General features: G+C 35.8%; 1 protein-coding gene across 3 annotated transcripts in view; it reads left to right on the forward strand.

Annotated features, from left to right (window-relative positions):
* The window catches only part of UBA3 (ubiquitin like modifier activating enzyme 3), a 27,061-nt gene extending 2,971 nt beyond the window's left edge, over positions 1 to 24,090 (forward strand). The window contains exons 1-18 of one of the 3 annotated variants that reach the window (XM_040628577.1): positions 738 to 808; positions 994 to 1,035; positions 2,905 to 3,025; positions 4,438 to 4,518; positions 8,091 to 8,173; positions 10,840 to 10,920; positions 15,348 to 15,391; positions 15,703 to 15,767; positions 16,069 to 16,224; positions 17,046 to 17,148; positions 17,285 to 17,398; positions 21,239 to 21,292; positions 21,770 to 21,806; positions 21,893 to 21,974; positions 22,294 to 22,394; positions 22,516 to 22,579; positions 22,694 to 22,748; positions 23,292 to 24,090. In XM_040628577.1, the coding sequence (XP_040484511.1) occupies positions 789 to 808; positions 994 to 1,035; positions 2,905 to 3,025; positions 4,438 to 4,518; positions 8,091 to 8,173; positions 10,840 to 10,920; positions 15,348 to 15,391; positions 15,703 to 15,767; positions 16,069 to 16,224; positions 17,046 to 17,148; positions 17,285 to 17,398; positions 21,239 to 21,292; positions 21,770 to 21,806; positions 21,893 to 21,974; positions 22,294 to 22,394; positions 22,516 to 22,579; positions 22,694 to 22,748; positions 23,292 to 23,380 (1,392 nt within the window). In that variant the 5' untranslated portion in view covers positions 738 to 788 and the 3' untranslated portion in view covers positions 23,381 to 24,090. Of the gene's footprint in view, positions 1 to 737; positions 809 to 993; positions 1,036 to 2,904; positions 3,026 to 4,437; positions 4,519 to 8,090; positions 8,174 to 10,839; positions 10,921 to 15,347; positions 15,392 to 15,702; positions 15,768 to 16,068; positions 16,225 to 17,045; positions 17,149 to 17,284; positions 17,399 to 21,238; positions 21,293 to 21,769; positions 21,807 to 21,892; positions 21,975 to 22,293; positions 22,395 to 22,515; positions 22,580 to 22,693; positions 22,749 to 23,291 lie in introns of those variants that run through there. The other 2 variants (XM_040628579.1, XM_040628578.1) reach the window with 2 other exon arrangements.
* Positions 24,091 to 26,257: the final 2,167 nt, after the last annotated feature.

Raw genomic sequence — 26,257 nt, forward strand, 5'->3', positions numbered from 1 at the left:
CAACACACACACTTACATCTATCTATCTATCTATCTATCTATCTATCTATGTCTGAGTGTGGAAGAAAATAGCCCCAAATTTTATCATTTATCTTCAGATGCTGAGATTATAGGGGTTCTAAATTATTCTTTAATTTTTGTGTTTTTTTCTTTATAATTTTATCTAAATACATATTTTTCGGCAGAAAAAATGTTTGCTTCCATTCAGTTCTGCTGAATTTATCTGACAAAATCATGTGACATTAAAAGATTACCATTGATATTCACAAAGGAGGAAAATAATAATCTCTCCATCCCACCATTATAAACTGATTTAGATTTTGTTCTTAGAGTCCGTACTCTTAGGCAAAAGTATTTCCTGAAAAGTTAAAGGTGAAAACTACTCCGATGCTTTGCCTCAGAGAGACACCTCTGTAGCATTTGAGGATGGCTCTTCCAAGGATTTCTTTCACAGACTATACCATTTTTTATAATTATTAATTAGCACGTAAACTGTATAAACATACCAGGCATCATGTGTATATTTTCATGCAACATAACGTTATACACTGGATAAGATTTATGTAATTAAATGTAGTTAATCAAGATTATAATTACATGAAAAAGATATAAAGCCCAAGGGAGCATCGGCGCCGTCAGCTCCACCCCTTCCTCTGGCCCCGCCCCTTTGCCCCAATCCGCTCCTCCCCACCCCTTTCCAACTCTCCCTGTCGGCCCCGCCCCTTCGCTTCGTTCCGCCCCTCCGCCCCGCCCGCCGTGGGGGCACCTGGGAAGAGGCGGAGAACAATATGGCGGATGGCGTGGAGCCGTAAGTACTCGGGCTCTGCAGGCGTGCGGGGCCGGGCTGGGTTGTGAGAGAGCGCGGCGGTGGGCGGTCGCCGCCGCCACCCGGGGGCCCCCCACCCCCCGCCCCGTCCCCTCGCCCCCCATCCCCTCGCGGCGCCCAGTGTGTAGCGTGATGCTGACCCTTCTTTTATTCTCTCTTTCTTTTAGGGAGAAGAAAAGAAGGAGAATAGAGGAGCTGCTGGCTGAGAAGTTAGTGCTGCCGGGAGGCCGGGGCCCTCTCCGGGGACCCCCGCCTCCCCCCACCCCAGGCCTAGGGGACCAGCCGCAGCGGGCCCGGGGGGCTGGGAGGGGGGCACCCGGAGCGCAGGCCGCGCGGCCTCATCCCCTGACCCCCATCCCGGAGCCCCAGGGGCCCGGCGAGCCGCTCCTCGTCTTTATCTCGGGCGGGCGCCGGGCCCGAGGTCCACCGCAGCAGGCCCGGCACCGGCCCGTCAGGGTGGTACTTGACCCAAAGGTCTTGCGGAAGGACCCTTGAGCCCCACCCCCTCCTCCACCCCAAATTGTCATAGCCGTGACCTTGTGAAAAGGGAATCTTTCTTAAAACGTGAAACGGACAGTAGGCCGTTTTTGGCCTTTCGTAAACACTGAGACAATAGTATTAATTGCAAACTTTTTATGAGAACTTTATGTGTAAGGCATTGTACTAAGCACTTCAATCATTTTTGCAAAATATTTGGCTCTTAAGGGAGAATGTTGACTCCAAAGAACTTATTTGCCCCATTTATTACACACCCCATATATATATATATATATTTTTATCAGATGTTTAGTTTTGTGCTGGTGAGACAGATTTAAACAGTGTTTCCTAACCTGGCCCATGACACATAATTTTTCGCTCTTGCAGTGGGTGTGGTGAGTTAGTAATTTATGTGCCAGTTCCCAGTAGCGTCCATTAGAGTCTTTAAGTATCTCCCTCAGAAAGTTTAATTTAAATTGCAAAAGGATTGGAATGACAAGCTTATTAATTTCACATTCCTTCCCAACTTTCATTTCCTTTCCACTTTTGCTTAAAATGACAGCAAAGGTTTGAATGCTTACTATATGCCAGGTATTGTACTAAGGCCTCTGTGGATTATCTCCTTATCCTTGTTCTGACCTTAAATCATAGCTACAAACAACCTCCAAATGAGATTTATAGCCCTTAGTAATCAGCTCAAGGTTGCAATGTTGTTGTGGAACCAAACCCAGCTTGACATCAGATGCTATGGTCTTTATTGTTAGGCAATACTTTTTTGTCCCTTTTGTAAAAATTGGATATTACTAATCTATTTGGAGGTAGAAACTGTGGTATTACAGGAAATTTGAAAATTAAAAATAATCACAACTAAACATAAATCTTGCAGAGAGTAAAAAGTACATTTCTGTTAGAAAATACATTTTATGTTTTGTTAGAGGAGTCCCTCCTTATTCAGTTCTATGTTCTAAAAAGGTTTTAAATGATAATGCTATCTGCAGTGTCATTGTAACCCCAAACTTTTTTTGTGTTGAGTGGAAACAATACCTCATAGTATTAAAAGATTCTTTTTTGAAAATTACGATCTCTTTCAGGGAAAAATGTGTGAACGTACCTCTTATCAAAAATAATCATTAAATCACATCTTTCAAACTTGGATTCCGACACATGAGTAATATTAGATTTGAAGCATCACTATTCTGAAAGTGGAGTTTCTTTTTTCTTTTCTTTCTTTTTTTTCTGATCCAAGTGTGTTGTTGGAACAAACTGGGAAAGTTTACAGTGATCTTTTATAAATTCCAAATGTAGAAAAGCCCATTTCTCACCAATTAACCAGTAATATCCCAAGTTTGATCTTGGGGTGCTTTTGTATCCCAGAAACATGGAAGCTGACTTATTTTATCAAACTTGTAGTTGTTAACATTAAATAAACTAGATAATAGCCAAGAGAAAAGTTAAAAGCATAAGCATAACCACATTGATATTTCCCTTTTTATTTGAGCCGGTCTGGTGTGGTTATTTTTTCATTTGGGGAAACCATAATAGTTGTAGGTGTGGCTTTTTCCTACTGATCTTTGCAGCTGAATTTACTGTGTTCTGTGCAGAATGGCTGTTGATGGTGGGTGTGGGGACACTGGAGACTGGGAAGGTCGCTGGAACCATGTAAAGAAGTTCCTCGAGCGATCTGGACCCTTCACACACCCTGATTTCGAACCGAGCACTGAAGTGAGAAACGTTTATTTTTAAATAACTCCTCTAATAGTTTTATGTTTCAAAAATAATAAAATGCTTTCTTGAAACGTTTTTAAATAACTCCTAATAGTTTTATATTTCAAAAATAATAAAATGCTTTCTTTTTAGTTTGCTCTTTAATAAAACTAATAACAATTTTGTAAGTTACCTTGAAGTACTAAATTGAATATTTGCAACTGATTATATTTGAATGACAAATATTTGAGTCATTTTCACATTTCTCATGTAATATCCTCAAGAGTAAAATAACTTTATAATCTCATTTAAGATTCTAAGCTATACTTCACTGAAAATTAGAGTTTAAAATGACTTCTGAGACACATTCCCCTTTTTAACCCTACTATGAGAAATTAAATTTAATAGGAATATAGATGTGCTTGCTTAAAATTTTGAAATTTAGTTGAAATAAGCATCTTTACCTAGAATTGAAAATAATTAATTGCATGTTAAAAATTATGTGACTGCTATATAATAGAGGGATAGAATTTTGGACTGTTAGTGTTTGACATAAGACAAATGTTTAATTAGATACAATTTGTTTTTTACTGCAAGGTAGAAAATATATTCTTTATAGTTAATTCTTATGTCTTTTGTGTTTATAAAGAGATGTTGTTTTGAAGTAGTATTATGCTACTCATAAAACTAAGATACAGACTGTTGGGTTTCGTTCACTGTATCATCAGTATAACTTTTCTCTCCATTAATCTTGGACAGAATTGAAAGTATTTTGTGTTTCTTTGGATACTCTACCATATTTTTTTGTGCTTCTGAATTCTTTTTTTTTTTTTTTTTTTTTTGCCTAATAATTTAAGATACTGCTGTTAAATCATTGCTTTAAATTGTATTTCTGCTGATGTACAATTTTCTAAGAGTTTTACTCTATTTTTTTTCTTCCTGGCATCTCTTGTTTTGTAAGTTTCACTCACTGTGTTCAAAAGCAGCAATTACTCTGCTTACCTTTTACTTTAAGACCTTTAAAGACCTTGTGCAGTGTTTGAGCCTCTGTTCTTAAGGTTTTTATACTTTTCTCTTTTTAGCAAGTCAGTTTAATAAATTTGATGCTTTTCATCCCCTTTCAAAGTTTAATAAAAAGATGTCTTAATAACTAGGTATAGTAGTTTTTCTTGTTGGGAATAACCTTTTAATTTCATAAGATTAAAGTCAGTTTAAAAACATTAAAATTGAAACCCTCTGAAATCATTAGATTACAGAATTTCTGGTTGTACGTTGTTCATAAATTTAAAATAATTTATTAAATACAAAATCTGCTCTTTATCCTTAATTGCATTTTTCATGGAAACATCAGAAACTGTTTAATGGCTTATTGCTTTATTGATGGTACTTAATATCAACCAGATTTTAATATGCCTTTTCATTCTTTACAGTCTCTCCAGTTTTTGTTAGATACCTGTAAAGTTCTGGTCATTGGAGCTGGCGGCTTAGGATGTGAACTACTGAAAAATCTGGTAATAAATGTATATATATAGGTATAAAATGTATATTTTTTTCTCCTTGTGGTAATTAAAGCTTTCTCTTTTTCTGTTCTATTGCTAGGAAATTTCTTTATTATGATTGTTAACCTTGTTTCCTGTGAGCCTTTGTTAGATAAATTTAGCAGGTCAAATTCGAGATAGTAATTAAAATAATGATATAACTGTGAAAGTTTATACACTCTGAAGTCCTCAACTATAAAGTCACTGATAGAAAATCCTTCTGTTTTCTTCTCTGATCTTAATCAAACAAATCTTTGTGCTTCCTCTTGCATAGCAGTCATTAATTTCAGTGATGTAAATAACAAAACTGGTAATTCATATTTTAACATGTAATTTCAAAGAATTATTTCTTCTGTTCCTCAAAATAACCCAATTAGGTGGCTAGGTATTGTCTCACTTTATATAAAGGGAGAAACTGAGGTTTAGAGATGTTAAATCACTTGCCTAAGTTTTTCTGAATAGTGATGTCCCTAGAACCTAATCCGGGTCATTAGTTCTTAGTTATTAATGCTTTTCATTGAACCATTAGGTCATTACATGACTTAATCAAACATAAAATTTGGGGTAGCTAAACTTTTTTTTTTTTTTTTGTCAATTTGTTTTGCTGAATATCATCTGAAGAGGAGGTACTCTTTAGAGAAGCTATTTCTCTATACTGGTTTGAAATCCATAATATGTGACTTAATAGTTTCACTGACTTCTCATAACCACAGATAACTTTTTATAAGGCTTTACTGGTTTATTTAATAAAAATGGATAGGAGAGGAATTGATGTAAAGGTGTTGTATGTCAGCCTTCTCACTGCTGTGTAGAAAATTGGAAATGATAGAGGAAGCTCCTTAGACAATGAATCAGGTCACATAGCCAGATGAATGACCTAAAAAGTTGGTCTTGTGACTATAGTTTAAATGTCAAGAGCTACATTCATTTTGCTAAGAAAACACTAATGTCAGTCTTAGTGAAATTGCAGAAACTTAATATGCTTCTTGGTACTTAACTGCTGTGCTCAGTTCTGAAGGGATTGTAGGTCATCATAGTCTATGTACTTAATGCATTTGAAATTTCATTGGAGAGACAAGGCTTACCCAAAACAAATAACATAATGTATGATATACTATGGGATGGAGTGCCAGAATGACCGAACTTTCTCAAATGTAAAAACCCTTGCAGTACCAAAGAGTTCTAGGAGGTAAGGATTTATGGAAGATGGGTAGTGGTTTTGGTAGGCATTCTATGTAAAAATCCCCTAATGCTTAACTTTTTCTGTTATGAAGCTGTTACTTGCAAATGTGACATATAGTAATTTTAAATGTAAATTAATTGGAGATTAGATCTGAGGCTAGTCATCAAGCAACTTTAGGAATGGCCTTGTTATTTATTGCATTGTCATGTCTTGAAAGAGGAAAACTAAAGCTTTTTAATTACCACTTGTTACTTTGCTTGTTTCAGACATAAATATATGAGAGATATTACCTGGTTTTTTAAATTGACTGTAAGTCTGCCCCAAGGGTCATTCTGAAAAAAGAATATGACATTAATATTATTAATTGAGCAAAGAGTTCCAGAACCTCCTCCCCCCTATATGCCAGGCACCATTTTGAAAGCTAAAGATAAAGCATTGAAAAATACTGACAGGTGTTTGTGTTTGTGGGGTTAGGGAAGGAAAAAGACAAGTAAAATACATAGTATGCCAGATGGTAATAAATGCTATGGGGAAAGGAATAATGCAAAATAGGTAGCCTGGTGGGAAGTGAAGTGGTTTACAAAAAGATGCTATTTGAGCAGAGAGGTGAGCAAGAATGTTCTAGGCAAAGGGAACATCAGGAGCAAAATCTGTGAAATGGGAGCATGACTTTTATGTTCTAGGAGGCAAGGAGATCATTATAGCTAAAGCAGAAGTGGGCAAGTGGAAGCAGTTGCCCACAGGATATCGAGAGGTGATGGAAAATGGAAGGGCTCAGAGTGAATATTACAAAGGGCTTTAGAGGCTACTGTAAAAACTTTGTCTTTTACTCTGAGTTAGGAAGTCATTGGAGAGATTTAAGCAGATGAGTTGATTTGATCTTTTAACCTGGTTTACTGTGCCTGATATACGGAGAAAAGACTCAAGGAAGAATAGAGCAGGAAGCCGAGAGGCTGGTTGGAAGGTTGTTGCAGTCATCTAGGCAAGTGGTGGCAATGACATGGAGCAAGATGGTAGCATTGGAGGTAGTGAGAGGCAGTCAGATGATGGATATGTTTTGAGGTTGGAGTCAACAGGATTCACTAGTGGATTAGTTGTGGGACATGAGAGAAAGAAGAGCCAAGGATGACTATGACAAGGTTTTTCCCCCGAACAACTGGAAAGATGGAGTTAGCATTCACTGAAATGGGAGACACTGGAAAAAGAATAGATTTAGTGGTGTTGGTGAGCAAGGATGATTGAGTTTGGTTTTGGAAACTGTTAAGTTTGAAATGTCTGTTAGATGACGCTTTATCTCACAAGAGTGTCAGAGATCACCAGCACCAACCAGAACTAAGCATAAGGGCACTCCAAATTCTGGCTAGTAAAGTAGGAGTTAAACTCCTGAGTAAGGTGAACTGGAAACCAATTTTTAATGTTCAGATTTCTCATGAGTGTAGTAACCAAGTGAAGAATGTATTTTAAGAAGAGGAATTGATCCACACCAGATACTTCAGGTGGGTAGTAAGATCAGAGAGACTGAAAATTGTCATTGGAAGTAGTAACATGGGAGTCACTGGTGACCCTGACAAGCAGTTTTCTGTGGAGTGGTGGGAGTGAAAGCTTGTGTAGTGTAAGTGTGAGACAGGAGTATGAGAAAGCAAGTATAGACAACTCTGGAGGATCTCTTGCTATAAGGAGGGGCTGAAAAGTAGGGAAATTATTGAGACCTGATTTAATTTGACTTAACTGATCAAGACCAGAAAAGCATTGATTAATTATTGAGACTTGTTTTTTTTTAATCTTTTGCTTCTGCTGGTATATTTGAGCAGTAGTTGTACTGCAACAGTTTGTTGCTTTTCCCTAGCTTTTTTGATTGCTTGTTCTTGACTCAGTACTTTAATTCCTTTTACGTGTGCTGTGTACATATGTGTGTTGGTAATATACACCTTCTAGTAGTTATTTCTGAATTGTGACACACTTAAATGTTATGTAAACTAAGACAAAACTTGTAGGAATTGCTTTTTAACAGTATTCTGAAAAAGAATAGCAAATTCCGTTAATTAATAAGACTAGAAAAATTAAAATATCTGGCAGCAGCAAAGCAACAAATTTTATATATGTGTTTATGGGATTATAAAACAGCTGTAGAAATTTTGAGTTCTCTTTTGGTTATAGACTGTTTAAAGCTTAGTAGTTACACATTTTTGACCTTTACAAAGAACACTGAATTTATATATCTTGTAAGACTCTTTGACCATTGAATACAATTATGTAGAATTTATTATCGTGCATTTATAAATTTAGGACTACCTTGAAAACAAATCTTAAATTTCAAATGTGCGGAAACTTCTGCTTAATTGGATTTTTTTTATTCCCACAGGCATTGTCTGGTTTTAGACAGATTCATGTTATAGACATGGACACTATAGATGTTTCCAATCTAAATAGGCAGTTTTTATTTAGGTAAGTTTTAAGATCTTAGTTTAAAATTCTGATAATCACTTGAACTTGAGTACAATGCAGCTTAATAATTTTTAAAAACTATGAGAGGGTAACATTAATTTTATTTAAAAATAACTACCACTCCCTTTTTTCATAAAATTTTGCAAGAAAATTGTGAGAGTTCTGGTGAAACTAGTTTTATAAAACAAATATATGATTTTGTTATTTAAAGAGATTTCCAAATGGTTTATGTGATTGGGGGATGATGGTGCTCTGAAGACATGGAGTAGGGCTCTGTTCCTCCTGTTAATTTCGTAAGAGAACAGTAGCTGGAATATTAGGCCCTAGTGAGACATATTGGTGGGGACTTATGAGCCAAGATGGTGAGTTTGGTGCAATGAAGTTGTGAGAGTTTAAACTTTCTTACAGAGAAAAGTCAGGGAGAGAAAACCCAGGAGCAGTTGAAATGGAATAAAGAGATAATTACTGTAGACAAACATGAAATACAGAAAGCATCTAGGAATGGATTGTTAGAAATGACTTTAAAAACTGTGGGTGGGCCATATATGCAGACATAAAGAGAGGTAAGTGTCATTGGTCAAAGAATTATACATAGAGATAAGGACTTTTTATTTTTCTTTCTAGTGATAGGTTATTAGCAGAAAGTACTCAGATAGTTGTAGGTATGCAGTATAAGATTAGGTTAGCAGAGAGGTAAATTTAAATTTTTGGATAGGCATGAAACCTCTCTTTGTGGAAGATATTAAAGAGGTTGAAGGATGGGTTAAACAAAGTCAAATTAAGGAAGTGTTGTAATAGCAGTGTGAACTCTACATTTAATGTTTAGGCTTTATCTTTTGGTTGATTTAATTTTTTAACCCTTGAAAATACCCGCTTTGTGGATCTTGACACATTTTTAGTATATGAATGCTCTAACAGAGATAACAGGGAATTGATTGGTTGTTGGTAATAGGCCATGCCCTTTAGTTTGTAGCTAAAATAATGATTGAAGATCATAATGATGGTTAACATTTGTTGAATGCTTAGGTTGCAGTAAACATTTCCTAAACTCTTTATCTATATTACCTCCTTTAATCTCAGAGCAGCCTTCAGGGTAGGTACTTGGTTTCAAGATTAAGCAATTAGTCTAGGGTGTCCTGCAAAGATGATACCTGTGAAAGGCCTTTTTATTCAAAGTGCAGTTTTTAGGGGCGCCTGGGTGGCTCATTCGTTAAGCGTCTGCCTTCGGCTCAGGGCGTGATCCCGGCGTTCTGGGATCGAGCCCCACATCAGGCTCCTCTGCTGGGAGCCTACTTACTTCTTCCTCTCCCACTGCCCCTTCTTGTGTTCCCTCTCTCGCTGGCTGTCTCTCTCTCTGTCAAATAAATAAAATCTTTACAAAGTGCAGTTTTTAGGTGGAATCTGATCCCCTAATTCTGGAATGGTAAATTACCAGTCTCCACAGAAACCATCTAGGAGTTTTTTTTATTTGGGATCTACTGTGAAAGCACATACAATCCACAACATAAAAGAATTTCGAAAGTGTCCTTTCTCCCCTTTACCAAAAGAGCTCTGCCCAGAGTGGTTGAATGCAGTGCTGAAATCAGGTTCCTTGGTTTATAGCTAGAGCCTAGTTATAGGACAGTCAGAATAAAACTCTTATCAGAAGTTTTGAATCAAGAGAAGCACGCTGCTTCATTGGAAAGAAGAAAATTGACCTGTTAAATTACTTTTCTTTAAAATTCCAATTTTAAATAAAAGTAATTTTTATTAGGAACATAGTTGTTTTTTTAATTTTCATTAATTTTTAAAATAGTCTGTGCTTATATATGAAGGAATATAAAGATAAGAATATCGTTACTTTCTTCCAGGTGTTCGTAGTCTAGTGGGTATGATAGACCACTGCATCTATGTTGTGAAAAAGTAGTAATGAAGCACTTACTTTGTATGTGTGAGGGAGTGATTTACTTCTGTGAGGAGTATGAGGAAGTACTACGAAAGAAAATACCATTTGTACTGAGGTTAGAAGAGAGACTTCCTTGTGTCCTTTTTTGTCTGTAGCTATGGTTCTTACCTAGGAATGATCTTTTGAGGTCTTCTGTTTTTAGTTTCTTAAGAATGTTGGCGTCATTTGCAATTTTAGATAACGCCTTCAGCATTATTTCTTCTTCACAAACATGCTTATGGCTTTGGTTGGGACATAAAATTTACTATTTAATCAGCACACATGGGAAGAAGAGGATAGATGAAGGTTCTTGTGTCCCTAGAATGAATTGTGTGTATATTTCAGACAAGACCTCCATAGTAACACCTTGAGGTTCTGGGGTTCAGGGCAAATTTAGAAGGCTCTGGGTGTGGGATGATTTTTTACATTGGGAAATGCCACAGTGAGAAGTGGCCAGGAAACATGCCATTGTTAATGCTTTCCATGGGGGGGGAAGTCACTGTATTTTCATTTAAGAAATGATTAGACTTGTCAGTACTTCTAAATACTTCATTTGGAACCTCAGCAAGTGTTGACATTTGATGTTGAATGACTAATTACTCATCAGAAATATTTAGATGAAAGTGTTCCTTCTAAATAACCTCTAAATAAGCTCACCATGAATATTTTTTATGTCTGAAAATACATAGATCATTTAGATTTATATTCATAAATGATAATTTAAATATAATTTTTCCTGTAGGCCTAAAGATGTTGGAAGACCTAAGGCTGAAGTTGCTGCAGAATTTCTAAATGACAGAGTTCCTAATTGCAATGTAGTTCCGTATCCTTTTGACAAAAAAGTTACTTAACTTTCTAAAGCTTTGTGTTTTCTTTATTATAAAAGAGGTGTTTAACAGAAAATACAGATAAGCCAAAAAAAACAAAAAACAAAACCAACCATCAGCAGTAAGCTTATTCCTGAGGTACCTACTGGTGACATTTTGCTTTATATTCCTTCCAGTCTTTTCTTTAAGGTTATATAAATATTTTTTGACTTAATCTTTAAATTAAGCATTTACAGCCAGTGCAGTTGTTTATTTTGCATTATTTTCCTTAATTTTGGTTTGAGTTACGTATCTCTTCTGTTAGACTAGAAGTTCCTTGTCTGGCTGTAGTTAATCTTTGTGTCTCCCTATAGTAGCAGACTGAATAGACCATATATATATTAACCAAATGGAACATGTGTCAGAGTAAATTTATTTTTCCCAAAAGTATGTTTTTAAAAAGGAGTGTTCTTCAGATCTGGAGAACTTCCAGTGTTTTATAGAAATTCAGGAGGTGAGCTTTGCTATTTGAGAAATGCCACAGAATAGAAAATAAACATACAAAAATCAATTGTATTTCTGTATACTAGCAATAAAAATGTGGAGAGTGAAATTTAAAATACAACGAATGCCATTTACAACCTCTCAAAAAAAGGGGGGTAAATACTTAGGTGTAAATCTAATAAAATATATGACTTGTCTGCTAAATACTGTAAAATGCTGATGAAAGAAATCAAAGAATAAGCAGAAAGATACTGTGTTCAAGAATTGGGCAATTTGACATAGTAAGGATGTCATGTTTCCCCATATTTGTATACAAGTTTAATAACAATTTCTATCAAAATCCCTGCAATACTTTTTGTTGATATAGGCAAGATTATTCCAAAATTTATATGGAAAGGTGAAGGAATACCTAAAACAATTCTGAGGGGTGCCTGGGTGGCTCGGTCGGTTAAGTGTCTGCTTTCGGCTCAGGTCATGATCTCAGGGTCCTGGGATCGAGCCCTTCATGGGGCTCCTTGCTCAGTGGGGGGTCTGCTTCTCCTCCTCCTCCGCACCCCCCGCTTGTGCGTGCACGCACTCTCTCAAATAAAATCTTGAAAAAAATTAAAACAATTTTGATAAAGAATAAAGTGGGAGGAATCACTACATAATTTCAAGACTTACTGTAGCTCCAATAATCAGGACTGTGTGGTATTAGCAGAGATAGAGACACATCAGTAAAACAGAGAAACCAGAAATAGCCACAGGCAAATATGGCCAATTGATATTTGACAAAAGTGCAAAAACGGTTCAGTGGAGGAAAGGATAATCTCTTTAATAAATTGTGGTGGAGTCATTGGATACCCATAGGCAAAAATAGGAATCCCAACTCAAACCTCAAAATTGTAAAAATTAAAGGGGATCATAGGTTTAAGTATAAAATGTAAAACTTTGAATGGCAGTGTAGAAAATCTTTGTGATTTAGGGCTTGGTGAAGAGTCCTTAGATTACATCAAAAAATGTGTGAAAAAGTGTGATCCTTAAAAGAAAAAAATTGATAAATTGGACTATATCAAAATAAAAACTTTGCTTTGTGGAGGGCCCTGTTAAGAGAATGAGATATAATGAAAATGGAATATAATTATGAAGAAGGGATCTGACAGAGGACTCATCCAGAATAAATAAAAGAATTTACAAAATTCAGCAGTAAAAAAACAATTCAATTAGGAAATGGACAGAAAATGTGAAAGGACATTTCACTAAAGAAGATATCAAAAAGCACATGAGAAGATGTTCATCATCAGTAGCTATAAGAGAAATCCAAATTATGACCACAATGAAATATTACTACATATTTCAAATAGCTAAAGTAATAAATAGTAATATAAAATCCTGGCAAAGCTACAGAAAAACTGGATCACTCATACATTGCTAGTAGGAAATGTAAAATGGTATAGTTATCTGGATAATAGGCTGTTCTAAAAACCTGAACGTATACTTTCCATGCAACTCAGCAATTTCATTCGTGGGCATTACCCCAGAGAAACAAATACTTAGGACTTCATAAAACTTGTTCTTGAATGTTCATAGCATCTTTATCTGCATTAGCCAAAAACTGGAAACAACCCAGACATCTGTCACTAGGTGAATTATTAAACTGTGGTACATCCATACTGTGGAGTAATGTTAAGCCGTAAAAAGGAATTAACAAAACACGCAACAAGTTGCATGGATATCAAAGACATGCTGAATGAAAAATGCCAGTCTCAGAAGGTCATATGTTGTATGTTTCTATTTATGTAATACTCTTCAAATGACAAAATTTGAGACAGAGAACAAATTAATGATTGCCGGGGATTAGACATCAGGGGACGGAGAGGTGTGACTCTAAAGGAGTAGCTGGAGGAAGAGCTTTGCTGTGATGGAATAGTTGTGTAACTATGGGGGTGGTTACACAGATCTATGCAAGTGTTTAAATCACAGAACTATACATACTCGTTTTATCAATGTCGGATATGTGGTTTTGATATTAATAGTCCTGTAAGATGTAACCACTGGGGGAAACTGGATGAAAGACACATGGGACTTCTTTATACTAGTTTTGCAACCTCCTCTGGATCTGTATTATTTCAAAATAAATGTTTAAAAAGGCAAATACAGCCTTTATAGGGAGAAAGAAAGAGAAGACTGCGCATACTTTAAAAGTTAGATCTGTGAATTTTGGGTATTTTATAGAAATCTAGGACGTGGGATTTCTTGGTATGGCTCCGGGGTCCTCCTATTGCTGTCTCTCTTTTTGCTCTGGTTCTCTCTCTCTCTGTCTCTTTTTTAAAATGTATTATTTGTTCCAGGGGTACAGGCCTGTGATTTCATCATTACAACACGTACCCTCCCCAATGTCCATCACCCAGTTACCCCATCCCGGCACCCCCCCCCATCAACCCTCAGTTTCCTATGATTAAGAGTCACTTATGGTTTGTCTCCCTCTCTGGTTTTGTCTTGTTTCATTTTTTCTTCTCTTGCGCTGTGATCTTCTGCCTTGTTTCTTAAATTCCACAATCAGTGAGATCATATGATAATTGTCTTTCTCTGATTGACTTATTTCGTTTAGCATAATACCCTCTAGTTCCATCCATGTTGCAAATGGCAAGATATCATATTTTTTTGGTGGCTGTGTAATATTCCATGGTGTGTGTGTGTGTGTGTGTGTATGTGTGTACATGTCACATCTTTATCCATTCATCTGTTGATGGACATCTGGGCTCTTTCCATCGTTTGGCTATTGTGGACGTTGCTGCTATAAACATTGGGGTGCAGGTGCCCCTTTAGGTCACTACATTTGTATCTTTGGGGTAAATCCCTAGTAGTGCAATTGCTTGGTCGTAGGGTAGCTCTATTTTCAACTTTTTGAGCAAACTCCATACTGTTCTCCAGAGTGGCTGCACCTGGTTCTCTTTTGACCTGCCTGTTCTAGCTGCAGCTTATGCCTCCTGTTGGCCTAGAATTCAAAAGGGGTGAGGGCAAGATTGAATTTATTTTTTATAGCTTTATTTGTAGGCCAGAATAAAAAATCTAGGACAAGCGTATTTTTATATTGTTCCTCTTTTCTCCATTTTGGTTTTTTAAAATATATGATGGATTATTTATTGTAATTTTAGAGAAGTATATATATTATTAAACAAAATTGCTCCATTAGAAAAATTAAAATTTTTTGTATACTTGTGCTGTTAAAATGTTAAGTGCTATGATTGATTAACACCGATAGCCATTTTTGATGGGGTTCTCTTTGCAGCCTCCAGGCAGGGAAAGACTGCTAATTGGATTTGGTAGAGTAAAGAGAGATTTGGAAAACTGAGAGAAGAACAAAGAATTCATACCTCCCCTTACCCCCAAATAGCAAATCATATTTGTACATGAAAAAGCTATTGGAAACATTGTTTTTTTAAATTAGCTTTGCAGCAGTAACTCTTGTTTTTAATTGAAAATATTTGATATATAACATTGTATAAATTTAAGGTGTACAAGGTGTTAATTTGTGTTTTGAGTCTTGCAGTCATCTGCCTAAATGGGAATTGTAATATGCTTGTTTCCTTCACTAAAATGCATTATTGCCTCTTTGCTTGGTGCTAATGGTTGAGGACACACAGTCTGCTTTCCCAGGACGTATGATTTTATATAAAAACTGAAGCAGAGTAGAGAGTATAACAGAGACATAATTGTAACGTGGGGGTTCAGGGATGAGAGAAACTACTCTTAAGTAGTTAGGAGAGGAGTGTTTAGAAAAGAGGTTTTGTCACAAATTGGGGTTGTATTCATTTTGTCACATTCCCTGAATTCCACTGCTTTGAATATTGATGACTTATTTCTTGTTGTGTACATTTATAATTTGTTCCTTACGGCATTGTTAAATTCATTTATAAATTAAAAACTTAGCAGCTTAAGTTCCTTTACTTATATACAGACATTTCAACAAGATTCAGGATTTTAATGACACTTTCTATCGACGTAAGTTGTCCACTTGAAAGTAAATTCTCACTAAATTACTATATTGTAGTTGCTGGCTATTTGAAGGCTGTTTCTTCATTTGTTTTCATCTCTTGGTGTTTGAACAGAGAATGCCACTGTTTTAATTCTTAGCTAAATCATGAGCTGCATTTTTATATGCTGTCTTGAATAAGGATTACTCAAGGATTAGGAGCTCTGTGTGTTTGTGTTATAATAAAAGGTGGGGTTTTTTTGTTTGTTTGTTTCTTAGAAAGTGAATAATTTTGTGCAATGACATTTTTAAAAACTAAACTTGCTTTTTTCTTCCATAGAATTTCATATAATTGTGTGTGGACTGGACTCTATCATAGCCAGAAGATGGATAAATGGCATGCTGGTAAAGACTTTAGTGTTGTTACAGTTTTTTGAAATTCTTGCTGCTGCTTTTAACATACCCCAGATTAGAAAACCGTACCATATTTTTGACAAATCAGAGTTTAATTTTCAACTAAATAGATGTACATCATGATATATTGCCAATCATTAATTTTCAGGTGAGACTATAAATTGCTAGTATAACAATCCCATGATTTGATAATCTAGTACTCTGTAGTGCAGTTGATTTGTGGAATTACTTGACAGCATGTTCCTTTTTTTTGAATTCTTACTCCCCTCTTACTTTTAAATAATTTTTCTAGATATCTCTTCTAAATTATGAAGATGGTGTATTAGATCCAAGCTCCATTGTCCCTTTGATAGATGGGGGGACAGAAGGTTTTAAAGGAAATGCCCGGGTGATTCTCCCTGGAATGACTGCTTGTATTGAATGCACACTAGAACTGTATCCTCCACAGGTAATCAAAGAAGCACCTGCATTTGTTTTATAGTCTCTTGGGGTAGAGTTAGGATTATCCTAATTATTAAGTCTAGTCAATATTTAGGATTTTTAATTAGGGGTAACCATATTTTAAAAATCATACTAAGAGAGATAAAATACGAAATTCTGCTCTATTTGTGGAAAGATAGGAACTGAATATCATGGTACTGATACTGTTCTGTTCTCAATAATTCATTTGTATTTATTTTTTCATTTGGAGAGTAGGGATCAAGGGATCAATTACAAAGTTACATGTTGGGGTGGAGCTATAATCTATTTTCTTTGGTTTTTGCCTGTGGTTGTTTCAGGGAGATAAAGATACCAGGGATGAGAATGATCCTTCCAAAAATTAGACTCTTTAAGCTATATACCCACTTGAAGGAATAGTTAGAATTTTGATTTATAGATAATATTTTTAGTATTTACTTGGACTTGATTTAACTCTGTGAATTTGCTTTTGCTTTGGTTTATTTTATACCTTCAGATTTAAATACCATGTAAACATAATAAAATGCTCATGTTTGAGAACTTACTCAGCACTTCTCATGATCTTAAATTTATATACCCTGTAAATGTAGCACAAACCTACATTCCTGTGTGAATGTAAGTCAAGTGACTCAGATGCTGTCTTTTAATTTTAGAAACATTATTAGTGGTAAAAAATGTTTTGTTTTTGTAAGTGGAAAGCTAAGAATTCTAATCTACTATCTACTTTTACAAAGTAGTCCTAACTAGAAGTTACATTTTAAAATAATTTATTGTTTCAAATCCACTAAAAAACACGAACTGTGGTTTTAGGTTAATTTTCCCATGTGCACCATTGCATCTATGCCCAGGCTACCAGAACACTGTATTGAGTATGTAAGGATACTGCAGTGGCCTAAGGAGCAGCCTTTTGGAGGTAATAAACAGAATTTCATAATCTGGAATTATGTAAGATATATATTTATATTTTTCATTTGTATAATTACAAGACAAGTTGATTTAGGTTGGCATGATTCTGTCTTACTCTTTTTGTTTTTTGTTTTTCCTAACAGAAGGAATTCCATTAGATGGAGATGATCCTGATCATATTCAGTGGATTTTCCAAAAGTCCCTCGAGAGAGCATCACAATATAATATTAGGGGTGTTACCTATAGACTCACTCAAGGTAAATTAGTGAATTGTCATGAATTATAACCTTGGGATAATCCCATTTTCAGGGGTTGGGATGCTCTGAAGGAAATAATGGATAAATGATTTCAGATAGTACCAGCCATTTGAGGTTCAGTCAGGGTACCATGGAAATGATAGTTTACAGGTGTCCTAAATTTGGTTAGAGGGAACAGAGTTTGACAGAGTCCATACTACTTAGGTAGGAGGAATTGGTTTTTTTAAAGATTTTATTTATTTATTTATTTATTTATTTATTTATTTATTTGAGAGAGAGCTTGTGCTTGCGAGGCAAGGGAGGAGCAGAGGGGGAAGGAGTCTCAAACAGACTCGGCACTGAGCACAGAGAGCCCATTGCAGGGCTCAGTCTCACAACCCTGAGATCGTAACTTGAGCCGAAACCAAGAGTTGGATACTTAACTGCCTGAGCCACCCACGCATCCCAGCTAGGAGGAATTTAATAAAATCACTGAATCTTACTAGAATTGAAGAGGCCCTAAATTGTCTAAGTCAAACCATTCATTTTATCTTCCACTGAAGAGGAAGGTGTCACCTCCTGGGGCAGTCTATTTCACATTTGGATAAGACTGTTAAGACAATTATTTTATATATTGGGCAGAAGTCTCCATCTTTAGTTGGTTTGAGTACTGTCCCAGGGTACGTCATATATAAATCAAATTCCCTTTTAAGTAATAGCCTTTAGCATATACAGAACAGTAATCACATTCCCTCAATGTCACTGTCATCAATCTTTCTAGTTCCTTTAACCCTTTCACATGACGGTTGACATTAAGTTTCATCTTGTTGTTTTTTTTGTTTTTGTTTTTTTTTCTTTTTCTAACCGTATTCCAGTTATCCATACTTCTCTTATCTAGGCTAGAATGCAGCATGCTAAGATTAAAATAGACTTCCGATAATTGATGCAGTTTTAGAGGAGAGCAGGGTTTTTTGTTTCTTTGTTTATGTTGATGCTATACTTCTGATTCAAGGTCACTGTCGACTAAAGTCTGGAAGTTCTCTCTGCGTGCAGTTGCTAAGCCCCATCTTCCCGTTATAGGTTTGGCAGTTTTTTGAGGTGGTAGTTTTGTCTTTTTATACTCGAGTATAGGTCTTTACAAGTTTATTCTTAAACCTGGTGTATATACCCTGTTATGCTTTCCAGCTTATCTGTTCTTTCCAGCATCTTTTCCTCTGTTGTTTTGATAATCTTTACGCCTTCCCAAATAATTAAAAATTTTAACAAGACTCAACTGCCTGAGAACAGACTTTGAATCATACTTCTGGTCAGGCCCTTTTAGGTTTATTTCATCCTCCTGACCAGGCCTTCTTGAATACTTCCTATTTCTTTGTCTTGTTCACAAGGATATCATAAAAGAATTTTCTGACTGCTCTCCTGAAGCCTGGATGTACTATCTTCCACATTTCCTTGGGTGGTCAAGTTACTAGTCACAGAAATGGAGTCCAATATGACTTGTCTCAGGGAACAATCATAATGCTCAGTCTAGTGATCAGTGCTTCCTAATCAAGGTACTCATAGTTCATCTTTCTAGAATTTTGTCCCAAGTTCATCACTGAACTCACCAGAAAAAAAGCTTTGTCTTCTTCTTGAAAATGTGCTGTTTTCTCTTCTGTGATTATTTTCTCATATTTACTGACTTCTGGTGATGTCATTTAAAAATTCTATTCTTACATGCTCCTTGTTGCTCCCTATAGTCCCCCTATTCCGACCTGCTTTGTTCTTGAACACATCAAACTCATTCCCACCTTAGAGCTTTAATACTCCTGATTCTTGTGCCAGGAATGTTCTTCCTTGGACCCCGTTAAGGCTGGCTGCTTATTGCTCAGGTATCAAGTTAACCAGTTTACTTGATCATTCAACTGAAAATGACTTCTGAGCTATCGATGTTTTTATAATTTTTCAGAAATAATAGTGGCCTCGTTTTTCTAGGCAAAGAATATTTCATACTCAGCACTCTCATACATTCTTGCCTTGGGGCCTTTGCCCTCACTGTTTACAGAAATGCTCTTTCCCCGGGTCATTGTATGGCTGGGTCTTATGGTTTTAGGGTTCAGCTCAAATTACCTGCCTGAGGAGGTGTTCCCTGATCATCCATACCAATGGACTGCCTCCATCATTGTCAGCTCTACCATATACATTGTTTTACTTTCTTCAAAGAACTCTTCAGTATTTAAATTTTGTTATTTACTTGCGTGTTATCTCCCTCAGCAGAAGGAAAGATCTGTCAGAGCAAATAGTTTTTTTTCACTGCTACTCTGCACAACACCTGGAACAATAGTCTAGCATACAGTGCACATGTAGTTACTGTTTGAATTAAATGATCTCAGTTTGTCCTGATCAGGAACTATAAACTCATTTCGATATGTAGTCTCATTCATCTTTCCATACTTTTTAGCAAGGTTTGGTGTGTACTTTACAGCCCAATGATTGAGAGCCTTGACAAGGCGTACAGAAGCAAAATTGGAAGTGAAGTCCAGCTTTTTTAAGGCTAGGGGACAGGAGGACTCTTTTACCATTTTGGCTCTTATTGGGCACTGTGTCTTATACTCCTCACTGTGACTCCCTGTTCTTCCTTTCAGTACATCTTGCTCTGTGCGGTTCACCGGAGAGCTTCAGGTTTAACCATCATGAAGTTAGCTCCTGTTTCCCCTTCTCTGAAATTATCTGTGATCATATAGTCAGAATTAATATTTTAAAACAGCTTTCTAAACTTTTTCACTGTCTTCCTTTCTTGTCTTCTTAGATTATTTGGCTCTTTTCTGAAGTTTTGAAACCTGCCTACACCTGAAGCTATGGGGACATGTCTTTAAGTGCTCCCCCACACCCCAAGATAATATGGCTACTTTTTTTTTCTGAAGTTTTTGTTTTCTAAAATGAACAATTCAAATATAGTTAGGGAATATTTATGTTTTACTTTACAAAACGCTGTAAGGTGGGGCTTTATTCATTCCTAATCTGTGAATACTGATATCGGAAAAGTGAGGTAGAAATAGAGAAATACAATTAATATTTCGTGCAGTCCATGTTACATAGTGAAACGAGACAAGGGGCAGTTTTCCTGTTGTAAATTTTGGGGAATCAAATGGCTGAAACTATTTTATAAGGAAAGATAGTTAACTCTTATTCTCTATACTCTATTCACACCTCACTGAGTATAGTTCATATGTCATTCCTGTCACTTACTAGATACATTACTGTGGATATTAATTTGTCTCAATTTCATTTTCCTTATCTTTAAAATCAGAGTGAGGAGACTAACAAGGATGTTAGGAAAATTCTGTCCTACCTTATTTAATCTTCATACTGTGCCTGGGACATAATAAACATTCTAATTGTTAGCTATTATTATATTGTCTCATCTGTATTTGAAGCTTAGTGAAGAGTTTTCTATGCTACTGTAATTTGTTTAAGATTCTGAACATAAAACAAAATGATGGGAATGTGAAAGAAGATCATTTCATTTTTTTTTTTTTTAAAGATTTTATTTATTTATTCGACAGAGATAGAGACAGCCAGCGAGAGAGAGAACACAAGCAGGGGGAGTGGGAGAGGAAGAAGCAGGCTCATAGCGGAGGAGCCTGATGTGGGGCTCGATCCCATAACGCCGGGATCACGCCCTGAGCTGAAGGCAGACGCTTAACCGCTGTGCCACCCAGGCGCCCCGAAGATCATTTCATTTTTAAACTTGAGTCTATTTTCTGACTTGAAAACCTGAAAAATCAAGTTGCGAAAAATGATATTTAATAATCAGATTGTCTAATTTAAGATACCTTTTCTTTAAAAGAAGTGACCATATTTTAATCAATATATTTTTTTCAGGAGTAGTAAAACGAATCATTCCTGCAGTAGCTTCTACAAATGCAGTCATTGCAGGTAAGGAAAAATGGCCACTACTTAACTTTGGTTTCTTCCCTTAATTTTTGATTCACTATCTAAACTGACATTTCTGCAGCTACTTGGTTTCAGAAAACTGGTGTTCTAGGAATTTGATATTTTCTTTGGTGAGGGTGTAATTTTTAAGCTGTCCAAAAAAACAACAGTCTGTATATATTTTTGTCTTACATTATGTCATAAAATGCACTGCAGTAAGGGGACATTTTAGTACCTTTTAATCAGTCTAACAGATTGCTCATTAATCTAAAGAAGAGGAAGGAAAAACATGTAATGCTATTCTATTACTTGGACCATACAAAACAAATATAAAATTTGTTACTTTTTCAGTGTTTAAGAGTATTTTCTTTATTTTTAATCAATCGCCTTATAAGTTTATCTTTAACTTCTAAAAAAACTTGAAATTTTAAATGTCTACTTTGCATTGAGTTGAAGCACCTTTATTTTCTTCCCCTGCAGCTGTGTGTGCCACTGAGGTTTTTAAAATAGCCACAAGGTAATGGATTTCATTTTTTAATATGTATATAAATTGATGTTTTGACTTGGCTGAATTATATAAAGATGAACCATTTTTCATTACAGTGCATATATTCCTCTTAATAATTACTTGGTATTCAATGATGTAGATGGACTGTACACGTACACATTTGAAGCAGAGAGAAAGGTTAGTAGTATTACACTAAAGAAGAATTTTTTGATCACGCATACTTAGATTTTTACATATTAATTACTGATTAGAAATATGAATGAAATTGCCCACATCCTAAGTAGTTTCTAACTTCTAGAACCCTACTCACTATATATCTTTTGCACTATAGCCTGAAATAAATACTATGTAGCAAAATAATTTAGGAGATTTTAAAGCATAAAAATTTGTTCATAGGAAATATGCATGATTATAAAACAAGTTGATTCTCATTTCATCATTACAGATTATTGTTGGTTCATGTGCCACTGTGATTTGTTGTGTTTTATATATGTAGGAAAACTGCCCAGCTTGTAGCCAGCTTCCTCAGAATATTCAGTTTTCTCCATCTGCTAAACTGCAGGAGGTTTTGGATTATTTAACCAATAGTGCTTCTCTGTAAGTGTTACGGAGTTTTGTTCTGTTGTAGAAATACTTTTGTGATTTTAAAACTTTAAAAACTAGAATTGTTTTTTAAAAAGTGATCTTTGTTTGTTTCCTCTCTCATTCTTATATTCAGGCAGATGAAATCTCCAGCCATCACAGCCACATTAGAGGGAAAAAATAGAACACTTTACTTACAGGTAGCCAGTGTTTGGTTGTTTTTTGTTTTTTAGGGTTTTTTTTCCCCCACAAAATTATATTACAAGTTTAATTTCATTTAATGTGCTTTGCATTAAAATAATTTTGTTTTCTAGTCAGTAACCTCTATTGAAGAACGAACAAGGCCAAATCTCTCCAAGACATTGAAAGGTATTTTAAATGAGTATATTTACTAGTCCATTTCTTCTTCTTTTTCTCTTGGTAAAAGTAATAAATGCTTATTCTAGGTTTGTTTTAATGCCTTTAAATGGTGATATCATTGTAATTATATTTTAGAAGCAATAATAGAATTGTTCTTTTAGTAGAATATTTAAAAATCTCTAAGAAATCAAATATAAATTACCTTCATTAAAGAGAACTAGATTTTGGGGCGCCTGGGTGGCTCAGCCGTTAAGCGTCTGCCTTCGGCTCAGGTCATGATCCCAGGGTCCTGGGATCGAGCCCCACATTGGGCTCCCCGCTCAGCGGGAAGCCTGCTTCTCCCTCTCACACTCCCCTTGCTTGTGTTCCCTCTCTCACTGTCTCTCTCTGTCAAATAAATAAAATCTTTAAAAAAATAAAAAAATTTAAAAAAAGAGAACTAGATTTTGATGTTTATCTGGACATAAAACTGTATAGTTTGTGTATGTGTGTGTTATTGTGCTTTTTGTTGAAATTTTTTTGCTTGGGTTAATTATACTTTTTCTATTTTAGAATTAGGACTCGTTGATGGGCAAGAACTGGCAGTTGCTGATGTCACCACACCACAGACTGTACTATTCAAACTTCATTTTACTTCTTAAGGAAAATAAACCTGCACATAATAGAAAACTCATGGAAATATATTACGTGGATGCTAAGAAATTTAATGTCATTTTTAGCATTAGTGTTGCTGGAATTTGACTTTTTTTATATAATGAACCACTCTTTTTTAAATTTATAACTTCCCCTTGAAGACAGAATTTTTGGGTTGGTACTTGTAAGCATTTTCATTAATAATATGGTAAATGATGCCTGGAGAGAGAGATAATGAGCAAATGTATCACTTATTTCAGAGGAGGAGGCAAGCACTCTGTTGTGTCTGAATTTTGTTACTATGGTCAAAGAATGCATTCCTCAGTTTTCATTTGAGCACCCACATACAGAAAAGATGTCCCTTTAAAGAAAAAAAGAAAGTTAAGTTTTAAATAACACTGAATATTACACCCTGACATCTAGAGCATATTGAACATAGCCTATTTCTTGCTTGATTTAATATTCATTTAATTGTGGTTGTCCAAATGAATATTAATTATTGCAAAGGTTACTTTGTCCATAATAATTTGTAAATGGTGTTACATAGCTGAATACCTGTGCATGGAAATGGAAACTATTTTCATGTTTACTTGTAGTGCCATAGAGGCCAGTATGCACAATATTAAAGCCAAGACATGTGGATGTTTAAAAGAATTTAATGTTCAGGCAGTTATCACTGATGCTTTCACACTATTTATTAATAAAATCATATATTGTCTACTTTTCTCACTGTAATTTTTTGAAGAGTATATTAAGGATAATAATAAGTAGTTCCATAGTAATGTAGGGATACTTTTTAAATGTATAGCAGGATTACTAATACAGTTTTTATGGTACCTGAATTAATACTTTTACCACAGTAAATATCTCCTGATTTAATTCGCTCAAACATAATAATGTAATGAAATGGAATCTTTTTATATTAAGGTCTCTGAAAATGCCTTTCCCCCCCTAAAAAGCTAAGCCTTAAAAGAAAATTAAGTGTAAGTTTTGAAAAATGAGTTTTAGTATCTCCGTTTGGGAACATGCATTATGTATTTCAGTTTTTGACTTAGATGGCAATTTTCTATTCAAAAGCCTTGTGATTACATGTCACTGGGTTAAATTTTTATTTACTATTCTTTCTAGCTCCAAACTGGCAATTTGTTTCATTGTAGTCATATGAGATACATAGATATGCTTTATTTAAAAAGTTATAGATTCAGTTTAAATTTTTTAATATGAAGCAACTAACATTTAGCACCTCCTTTATACAAGTGCTCTTATTCTCAAAGTAGCCATGTGAGGTGATGGTATCTCCATCTGAGAGCTAGCTCAAAGGTCTTAGAAAGTTTAATCAGGAGCACCTGGGTGGCTGAGTCAGTGAAGGGACCAAACTTGATTTCAGCTCAGTTCATGAAATCGGGGTCCTGGGATTGAGCCCTGTGTCTGGTTTCGTGCTCAGTGGGGAGTCTGCTCTAGGATTCTCTCTCCTTCTCCCTCTGCCCCTGCCCCCTGCTCTCTCTCTCTCTCTCAAATAAATCTTAAAAAACAAAAAAGTTTACATCATTTACCCAAAACTGTACAATTAGAAATCTTGGAACAGGGATTCCAATCCCAATCTGCCCCCAACCTCCTCCGAGGTCTACTTATTTAAGCTTAATAAAGAGCCTACTACCTCATGGGTAATCGACTAACTACTTGTGTAGATTACTAAATATTAAGAATTTCAACATGCAAATTTTTATTGGTTAGATGAAATTATTGAAAGGTTGTAACTTCTCAAGGGCAGAATTTAAATCTGATTTTGTTTTAAAGAAAAATAATTATCCTATGGCATAGTTGCTTACACTGGAGTAAAATACTCAAATATAGGGGACAGGCAGGTAATGTAAATAATCACAGCAGGGAGGTATAATAGGTTTAATAAGATTAGTGGAGTTTGTGGCAAATTGGAGTGAAAATTATCTGTCCAAAGGGGCAATGACCTCAGCTAACTGTTTTATGTTGGTATCCATATATTTCAAAATCATCTGGAAATGTCCATACAAAAGTATGGAATCCGGTTTTTAATGTTGACAGAATCTTGCGTTTAAGCTATGGAGTCCAAATCCCATAGCTACTGACCAGTTTAGGAAGGCCAGCAATTTGATTTTTTTCAAGTAGGGAAATGTTTGAAGAGTGAATGCAAAGTTGTATTTTATTTTATATTTTATTTTATTTTTAAAGATTTTATTTATTAGAGAGAGAGACAGCCAGCGAGAGAGGGAACACAAGCAGGGGGAGTGGGAGAGGAAGAAGCAGGCTCGTAGCGGAGGAGCCTGATGTGGGGCTCGATCCCATAACGCCGGCATCACACCCTGAGCCTAAGGCAGACGCTTAACCGCTGTGCCACCCAGGCGCCCCGAAAGTTGTATTTTAAATAATGTGCACAACACACATTAATAGAGTAATAGTTCTAGTGCTTCTCAGGTTTGTTTTGACTGGGGCCAAGAGTGGCCCTACACTGGTGAAGAGATGGTGCCTTCCGTACCCTTGTTCTAACTTTTAACACCTTGCGGAAGACGCCTTTTTAACACCGTCATGAGGTCGACTGGATCAGGCCTTTTATACAAATGCCAGTATTTTTAGGCAAACCCAAACCTAGGGTTCCTCTTTATGGCCACGTTAACACAGGACTGGTTAAATATTTGAGACAAAGCGCTAGTAGGCGAGAGCCAAACTTCCTTTGTTTGCAATTCTTGCTGGCTGGGTGCTAGCTTAGTACCTGAGCTATTTTATAGGATGGAACTCACGTGAAAACTAGCTTTCCCACCCAGACGACTCTACCTCCGCTAGAAGCCACAGAGCTTCTCTGATGGCCAGGAATATGTGCGCTACGGTTGGAATCAGTATCAACAGAAATA

Source organism: Ursus maritimus, unplaced genomic scaffold (genome assembly GCF_017311325.1).
Source record: "Ursus maritimus isolate PB19 unplaced genomic scaffold, ASM1731132v1 scaffold_14, whole genome shotgun sequence".
Taxonomy (NCBI): Eukaryota; Metazoa; Chordata; class Mammalia; order Carnivora; family Ursidae; genus Ursus; species Ursus maritimus.